This window comes from Candoia aspera, chromosome 1 (assembly GCF_035149785.1).
Source record: "Candoia aspera isolate rCanAsp1 chromosome 1, rCanAsp1.hap2, whole genome shotgun sequence".
Taxonomy (NCBI): Eukaryota; Metazoa; Chordata; class Lepidosauria; order Squamata; family Boidae; genus Candoia; species Candoia aspera.
The window spans coordinates 285,216,168-285,225,822 of record NC_086153.1 but is presented as its reverse complement, the minus strand read 5'-3'; the positions used below and the strand labels follow the sequence as shown (position 1 = coordinate 285,225,822).

Here is a 9,655-nt window from a genome sequence, read left to right as displayed (position 1 = left end):
TAAGTAAGAAAGTAAGTTCAATTTATGTCATCTCAGGGGGGTTGCAAATTTTTTGTGGCATACTGGGGTGATGCTCCAAAAGTAAGCACCACCAAGATCTGTTTGGGAGGTGAGCTCAGCCATAAGGCACCCATCTTATTCCTAACCTCCTATTACCCCATCCTGCAACATGAAAAGGGGGGCTAAAATTTTGGCCCCTGGGGGTTTCAAAAGGCAGGCCATACTTCTTGTAATCTTTCTCACCCTAGAAGCTTCCATACTTTTTCCTGGCTAATCCAATAGACTTTGCATATTTTGAAAAGGCCTTTGACAAACTCCCTTTTGAGAGGCTTCTAAACAAAATTATTAGCCTTGGGGCATCTGTTCTTTTCATAGATAGATAGCCAGCTAAAAAACAGGAAACAGCAGAAATTTTCAAATTGGAGATGTGTTCAAAGTAGGATCCCTCAGAGATCAAGTACCTACTATTTGTTTATAAATTATTTGGAGCTGGGGTAAACAGGAAATGATGAAATAGTTCAGAGAGGAAAACTAAAAAAGGGTTTGAGTGTTTCAGAGAGATATTTTGAGTCTGGGTGAAAAGGCTTCAATATAGTTCAATGTAAGCAAATGCACTACGATGCACATTGTCCCCAAAATCCAAATCTCCTAATGGGATCAAACCTAGCCATGACTGGTAAAGAAAAGAAATTTGGAGTTCTGGTGAATAGCTCAGTGAAAATGTCAATATAGTGTATGCCTGCTATTAAGAGGGGTGGAGGGAGCAAACTCTAGGCTTGGAAACATTAGGAATGGAATCGTAGGGCTGGGGAGATAAAATATAGTAATACCTTACATCAACCTACTGTGTCACCACAGTTGGAATCTGTATATATTTCTGGACCCATACCTGCAATAGTGTAGTAAAGAGCCAGAAAAGTTGCAGCCCCTCCCCGCTCCAAATATACAGCAATCAAAATGATTAGGGGGATTAGGTAGCTTGGTAGCTGCTCCACAATGAAAGGTTATAGTGTCTTGAGCATTTTAGGTTCAACCAACAGGGGGTAAGGGGGACATGATAGAGGTATATTCATACTGTATATGTACATACTATATACAGTATGTGCAGGTATATAGTGTCCTCACTTACCAACCACAATTTGGACTAGCAACTCTGTTGCTAAGCGCCACAGTCACTAAGTGAAAAATCACATGACTGTGCCAGACTTATGATGTAACTTTCCCTTCCATTGTTAAGCAAATGACCACAGTCATTAAGCAATACATCACATGACTGCAACTTGCAATTTCACTTCTGCATTCTCCATTAATTCTGTTTGTTTTAGTATTAAAAGATAGAGAATTTGGAATGGAGACTTGAACAATGCAGAAAAGCTTACAGATGTCAGCTGTATAACTTATTTACTCTTTAAGTAAGCAAGAACTTTATCATAAATATGCTGATTTAGGAGGCAAAGGAAGTATTTCTTTGTATAACCCATAGTTAAAATGTGGAATTTGCTGCTGTCAGATATGGTAATGGCCATCAGCTTAGATACTTTTCAAAAGGACCTGAAGACATTAAAGGAGGATCATGCTATCAGGTGTGACTTTTTGATGGCCCTTTACTATCCCCAGAGTCATGGACACAATACCATAAATGCCAATTGAGTGCTTCTTTTTAGCTGTTGTATGACATAGAATGCTGGTCTAGTGGGCTGTTAGCCTGATGCAGCAGGGTCTTATGAAATTCCCGTAATCACCATGCAGCATCTGACTGGGAGTTGAAATCCAATAAAATGGATTACAACAGATTCTGGAAAGCTAAACTGTGACTCTCTTTAGAATATAGTGTCATGAGATTGGTATTATTTAACTGTCCATTTGGGGGGGGGGGTTGTTCACTTTTGCTGTTTATGAATTGAATAACTAATTAAATCAATCATATTTACAATAGTAAAAATACCTTGACTGAATCTTTCTATTAGAATGCCATGCTTTATAAATTTTACAGAATTATGGTGACAACATCTTTACCTAATCTAGAAGAGTTATAGCTGTGAAAGCTGAATCATCAGAAACGCTGAACAAAGAAAAATCAATGTCTGTGAATTGTGGTACTGGAGAAAATAGTTGAGAGTACCTCAAACAGCAAGAAGAAAAAATCATTCAATACTTAATGAAGTAAACCCAGAGTGCTCCCTGGGAGCACAAACAATGAAGCTAAAACTTAAATATTTTGGACACATAATGGATAAGCAAGAGTCATCAGAGAAGACCTTGATTTTGAAGGCAATTGCAATAGGCAAACAGAAGACCAAGTGGTTAGATACTGTCACTAATGACACAAACATGAGCATACAAGACCTTGGAGAAGCAGTTACCAAAAAACAGTCGTAGAGAAATGCTGTTCACCAGGTCATGAGAAGTGAGAAGTAGCTCAACAACAAGGACACTGCCAGAGTTGTTGAAAATATTACTTAATCTAGCCACAAGAAAGTATTCAGATGTGTGAAGTTGTTAAAATTACCATTATAACTATGCAGTGGTAATTATATAATGTTTGTTTGTTTATTTGAAAAAATTATATGGCCACCTATAATTTGGGTTGTTCTGGTTGTTGTGGGAAAAATAGGAGGGAGGAGTATTAGGTATGTTCGCCACCTTGAGTTATATATAAAAACAGGTGGATAAAATAACAACAACAACACAGGAGAAGTACCAGATGAATAGTAAAGATCTTTGGGTACTTTGACACAGGCAATCTCAGTATTTCCCAGTTGCTACCCTTATCATCTGTTACTCAGTGATTACATACAAGATAGAAATAAGCCTTGTAGAATATGTCAGGCTTAAATATGTGGTTATACATTATACTTAATATGAAAACTTTGTTGTCACCCTAAATCTTAATTCTTAATTTTAAGAATGGGTTACCCCATGAATCACCAATATTTCTAAAAATGTATACAAATTCTCAGCAAAACAGAGTTACTGTTTGTTCAGAAGCCTTCTGATTCCATTTAGCACCATCTTTGCATCTAGACAGCATGACATTACCCATGAAAGGGAAAGTGTGTAATCTGGGTATACTCCTAGATTTGTGGCTCCTTTTGGAGTACCAGTTGGAAGCTGGGGCCAAAAACATCTTTGCTCAGCTTCAGCTGGTGCATCGGTTGCTACTTTTTCCAAATAAGGAACTTTCCAGGACAATAACTCATGCCTTTATTACCTCCTTCTTAGATTAACCAGTTTGCTCTATATAAGGGTGCTCATGAAGAAGCTACAGGTGGTACAGAATGCCACTGGAGCAGGATAGCACCGATCTTGCACAACTTACATTGAATACCATTGGTTTTCAGGTCCAATTCAAGGTGGTAGTTATTATATATTGCATTAAATGTATAAAATGGATATATATAATATCCGTACATACCTATACATACACATATACAATCACCTGACTGCCACTGTGCTTTCTGGATTGAAACTGACAAAAGTAATGAGTTTCACACTTTTTGTTTGCCTCCTAATCATTTGCCCGACCTTTGGAATGCACACCCTGGTACTGGAAAATTAACAAGAACGGAATTAAACTTTGTATTTACATTTATTGCAGAGAAAGGGATTAAAAGAGAGTAAGCAGGCATACAATGGGGAATACACATTGAAAGCAATGTGCTGGCGCTGGCAGCTGCCAGCGCACTCAGCAAACAGCCAGTGTATTCCCCATTGTGTGTCTGCTTACTTGCTTCTAATCCCAGGCTTGATTGCACCCCATTGGGGGAGTGATCAATGGCCATCCAAGAGAGCATCTCCTGCACCCTGCCAAAGCAGGGCAAGAGGCTGCTCCATGGCTGGTCACCAAGTACCGGCCTCTTCACAATGCCTTCCTTTCAGTCAAACTTTTCCTTACAGTGAAGCAATCACCACTGTGAAGGCACCATCTTTTTCCCAAGTCCAGTTAACTTTCACCCATAGCTCCCACACCACCAAAACAGAAAAAGCCAGCCAGGGTCCTGAGCTGGCATGACCTAAGCCAACCCACCTGCAAGTGCCTTCTCTTTGCAAATGTGCTGGGACAGAGACGTGCAATTCAGAATGTCAGACAGGGCCAGGAAGGTGTCCCTTTGAGTTTGTTTGGAACCAGGGCCAGCTAGGAGGAGATTTGCAGGAACTGACAGGCATCTTTCCAAGGCAGGCACCCAGTGTTCCCCATGGCCAAGCAAGAGTAGAAGTCTTGGACAGAAGCCACAGATGAGGGAAGCCGCCTTGCCACTCTGCTCCACTTGGGGGCTGTGCACAACAGGGCCCTCAGCAAAGTCCTGTCCTTCATTGCTTCCTCCTCCCCACCTTCCAGTGCCCATATTGGGCTAGGGATGCCCTCCCCACAATATGCACAACTGGAAGCCCTCCCTTTTCCCTTCACCAATCCATTCCTGTCCAAATGCACCGCAAAGCAAAAGAGAGGAAACACCATGCACCTCTTTCTCCCTTGCCCCTATCAATGCCCAAATTGTTCCGGCACTTCTCTGTCCTGCTCCCCCTCCTATATGCCAACCACAGCACCTCTTCTCCCCTTGCCCTCCTGGAAAAGAAGGACCCCACCAAGTGATTTCTGTAGGCCATCTCTCCTTTGCCCCCCCCCCCAATCACAGAGGGTTGAGATTGGAGGTGAAAAGATTAGAACAGAGTAAGCAGGCACACAATGGGAAATCAACTGGCTGTTTGTTGAGTGCACTAGCAGCTGCTGGCACCAATGCTTTCGATATATATTTCCTATTATGTTCCTGCTTACTCTCTTCTAATCCCTTCTTCTCCCATCCCTCCACTCTGCAAGGGTAGAAAAAAGAAAAACAATAGGTCAGACATAGGACAATGCATACTAACTGTAATAGCAATCACGTGACTGAAGGATGCTATACGTGTCGTAAATGGTCATAAATTGGTTGTAAAGTTATTTTTTCAGCACTGTTGAGTGGTCAGTAAACGAGGACTACCTGAGTGTGTGTGTGTATGTGTAAATTCCCTTCTCACCCCATGGGTGGTATGTATCTTCCTCAACCTTGGATCCTCTCCCAGAGGCCTGGGAGTTTGAGGGTTCTGCGCAGTATCTTAGCTGTTCCTAGCACTGCAGTCTTCTGGACAGAAAGCTCTGATGTTGTTCCTGGGATCTGTTGGAGCCACTCTCCCAGCTTAGGAGTCACAGCCCCTAGTGCTCCTACCACCACTGGGACCACTTTGGCCTTCACTCTCCACATCCTCTCGAGTCCTCCTCCTTCAGGCCCTGGTACTTCTCCAACTTCTCATACTTCTTCTTCCTGATGTTGCTGTCACTTGGAACTGCTACATCTATCACCACTGCTGTCATCTGGTCTTTGTCTACTACCACGATGTCTGGTTGATTGGCCAGTACCTGCCTGTCCATCTGGATCTGGAAGTCCCACAGGATCTTAGCCCTGTTATTCTCCACGGCTTTCTGAGGAAATCCCATCTGGACTTGAGAGGGTCTAGTACTCTGCAGATGTTCCTGTATACAATGCCAGCTACTTGGTTGTGCCATTCAGTGTATGCTGTTCCTGCCTACATCTTACACCCTGCTACTATGTGTTGGACTGTCTCCGAGACCTCTCTGCATAGTCTGCACCTCAGGTCCTGTCTAGGTCTATTATTTTATATTCCCATCCTATATTCCTATCTAGTTGGAATATCTACTTACTACTACTACTATCTACTAATAACTTACTTACATCATATATTCCTATCTACTCAGCTCATACAGACTGCATTGGAACTAAGCTTCATTGAATCCAATGGAATTTACTTCTGAAGAGTCATTGGCTCATATGCAATATATTTCCTTTGGAATTCCTATCTACATTTTCAAAAATCTGTTTCTGTATGTCTTTTTATTAAGCCCTTAAGTCAAAACTTACAATTAATACCTAACATGATATTTACATAATCAAAACAAAATTCTTAATGTGTTTAACCTTTAATTAAAGTATGAATTTCTGAATTTTAATTTTGTATTAAGTTTATGTTTAAGAATGCTTACTATAATTTTAAAGAGAAAGATGCATTTTTCCACCCAAAATGTCTCGTGAACAAAAAGAAAACCTCCAAAAAGAAAATATGAAAGAAGTGTTATCAGCACAGAGGTACATTGAGCTTGTCCACCTGAAGCTTGTACTCATTAATTATATATCATTATAACAGTGGTTGGATGATGCTATAAATTGCTGATTTGTATAGCCTCATCGTTTTTGTTGTTTTCATCTCCATACTTATGTCCATTTTGAATTGTCCCTTTTCTTAAAGCATTTTTCTCTTAAGTGTAGGTAACCACCACCACTACCCCAAGGATCATAAAACACAAGACACCTACCTCTCCCTACTTTCTATGGTAGTTGACCAGTTCGATGCAATCAAACAATATATTGGCTCCAAAGCTTTGTATGAAGTCTGAATTTATTTACTTGCTTGCTTGCATGTTTTATTTATTGTACCATGTGTGACTTTCAGAAGGAAAGTAAACATGCTTGGAGGACATGAGGCCTCTTTGCAGAGTTCTGACCAAATGACTTGATGCTAACTCCACAGAGGACATTATAACAGAATGGAAGGGAGGAGAGATGAATAGGTTGCAGTGAGAAGGAAGGTGCAGAAGTGGGAAGAATTTATAAGCACCAAGTACCAGACTGGAAGGAGGAAAAATGGATCTTGATTGTTATCTCAGTAGCATTATCAGAGTAGTTTAAGAGAAGTTGCTTTAAGTCAAGAAAACACTTTTTTCTTTACGTTCATAAACAAGTGTAGCTATCTTCAAAATGAAACTCAAATTTCAGAAATGATATAATAGTAAGCAAGTCCAGCCTTCTCATTAGAAATATAACTTTAAATATTTGGAGGGTATTTTTTTTTTCCTCTGCTTATTTGCAACAAAACTGTTTTATTTTATAATGTTGTAAGATCTGTCATTGTTTTATTGTGTGTGAGAGAGAGAAATTATTATAAGTAAGCAATATATTTATTTGTTGCTCAACTCTAAACTAAATCATTAGTTTATTTGTTGGGTGGGCTGTAGAAATTCATTTTATCATTTTATCGAGTTAAAATATCACAGTTTTTGAGAATCCTAGAGTCTATTTTTAGAAAAATAATTTGGCTGTGGGTGAAGACTAAGGATTGTGATCTGTCTTGCAAACAACAGAATTACTGCAGCTTGAAGTTGAAGTTGCTACACAGATGTTGCACCTCTCTTTAGAGACTTGGAGCTAAGAGCATCTGCAGTGGAAAGGTCTTGGGTTGTATGTGTGTATGTGTAAGGAATTCTAGAAAAATTCTAGCTATTTGGCTGCCCAGAGAGGGAACTGATAAAGTCTGGCAGAAAGAGGAAAAGAAAGGCATAATCCTGAACAAGATGGTTATTTCCAAACTGTTTTTTTTTTAAATATAATTGCTACCTGAAGTTATGGTTTCCATTCACACTGTTCAGTCAGGAGCAATTTGGTATGGACTACCCTTGAGGTTGATACAAGGTGGGACTACTTGTGGAGTCAGGATCAGCCATAAAGCAGTTGAACAATCGCTGCAAAACTCTAATAAATGCAACAGCCTCAAACATAACATGCAGTCCAGTACTGTTCCTATTTCAGTACCAAACATTAGTGAGTGATAAATAAAAGAACCAAGTGATTTGTATCTCCTGGTTTTTTAAAATGTTCCTTAAAGTTGGAAGGGTGATTAGAAAACCTGCATGTGTGTGTATATATGTGTATGAATGAGGAAGACATTGCCTACCTTCTGCTGAACTGCTATCCCCTGTATTTGTACTGGTGGTTCCCAACCACAGAACGTAATTTTATAAGGTACTAAACAACCCTGTGACTCATTGGGTCATCCTTTGAAAGAAAGGTTCTGATGTGACCAGAATGAACATTAAATTTTAGGCTGACTATATGGTTTTTTACCCCAATGCTAGACAGTCCCATGATCATCTAAGAAGTATGTATCATAAATAGTAAACTAATCATAGTGGCAAACGAACTTCAATAATAAGTCAATATTTACTTACCTTAAACAGATAAACAGAATGACCACGGGCAGGAAAAAAGCAGTGGGAGCGACTTCTGGGTTCCTGCTGGCTTCCCCATTGACTTTGCTTGTGGGAAGGTGGCAGGGAGCATTGGAAATCATGATCACATGGCTGTGGGATTGCTACAATGGCCAGAAGTTTGTGAATAAATCTGGTCTGAACATCATGGAAATTTCAATTCCACGGGGGTAATGGGTCCCGTTACCTTGATTCAAAAATTGTTGTGGTGTAATGCACTGTTTGGGCTAACTTGAGGGTATAAACAGAGAAACAGAGAAACACAATGAGAGTTTCAGTAGTATATAGATGGATTTAAATGTGAAGAATATTTGAGCTGTGTTGTATATGTGAGATTATGAGTATGGTAATCTGAAAGATATTGATCTGTGAAGAAAACCTGATTTTTCTTCCCCAAGTGTCATGTTTCCTCTGTAGCAGCTGATTAGTAGCTTGTATCTTCTTCTTCTGCAGCTTCAAAAACTCTTATAAACAGTCTGCTTCGGGATCCTTCTCAGATTCCAGATGGAGTACTAGCCAATCAGGTCTATCAGGTATTTATCACAGTCATCCTTTTTTAATGGCAATGCTATTCTCTGCCTAGCAGGGAAAAGAATTTTTAAAACCTCATTTAATTACTGTCATCATTATCATCTTACATGGAGGTCAAGCAATGCATAAATAGCAATGCAGAAGACAGAGTGTTTTTTATTTATATATATATATATATATATATATATATATATATATAATTACTTTATAGACAATAAAAAGATGCAAAATTTATTTTCCATTGTTCCCCGCAAAAAGCTTTTTTAAAAAAAAAAATAATTCTGAAGCTTCAAAAACTCTTATAAACAATCTGCTTCGGGATCCTTCCTTAATTTTGAAGATTTTTTTATGATTCTGTTAGTTATAATAAACCTACACATCTTTCCACTGCTATTTTTATTTGTCTGCAGTGTATTGTGAATGACTATTGTTATGGACCGCTGGTGGACTGCATCAAACAGTATCCTTTCCCATAAAATTTTAGGTGCACAATTGATGAGTTTAGACTTTGAGGAGGAGATGTGTCTAGCTGTAACCTGACATAAAGTTCTGCTTCGCAAAACACGTATGATATGCCTCTGTTTTACATTCAATCAGCTACAAGAGGATCACTACAGACCCTGTCTCTTACATTGTTTAACTAATGTCAGATATGCTGTATGAAAGTTGTCAGTTCAGTTCCTGCTTAGACAGAAAGTTGTCAGTACGTTTCCTGTGCTTAGACAGAATCCTCTTGCTGTTGGTCACATGAAATACACAATCTTGTATTAAATTATTTGTTGTTATAAGCTGCAAATTTTGTAAGACTTAATAGCTTCTTTGCATTTTCCCACTGAAATTCTGATTTAAAATCTAGAAGCAAGAATATCTGACTTACCAGTATCTTGCTTTTTTGACACTATGAAAAAGGTAATACACAAGGTTATCATTGGTGGAATTAAGTGTATTCATAGAGATGGATAAAATACTTGTAATTCTGTTGAAATTAACTACATGGACAACCTTTCTGGAAGGCTATTCCCCTTCATC

At 39.1% G+C, this 9,655-nt stretch overlaps 1 protein-coding gene across 4 annotated transcripts in view; it reads left to right on the top strand.

Annotated features, from left to right (window-relative positions):
* Window positions 1–9,655, top strand: part of CDIN1 (CDAN1 interacting nuclease 1) — a 180,934-nt gene that overhangs the window by 74,892 nt on the left and 96,387 nt on the right. For all 4 annotated transcript variants that reach the window (XM_063289994.1, XM_063289997.1, XM_063289995.1 and 1 more), the window contains exons 6-7: window positions 8,549–8,628; window positions 9,037–9,086. In XM_063289994.1, coding sequence (XP_063146064.1) covers window positions 8,549–8,628; window positions 9,037–9,086 — 130 coding nt within the window. The remainder of the gene's footprint in view (window positions 1–8,548; window positions 8,629–9,036; window positions 9,087–9,655) is intronic.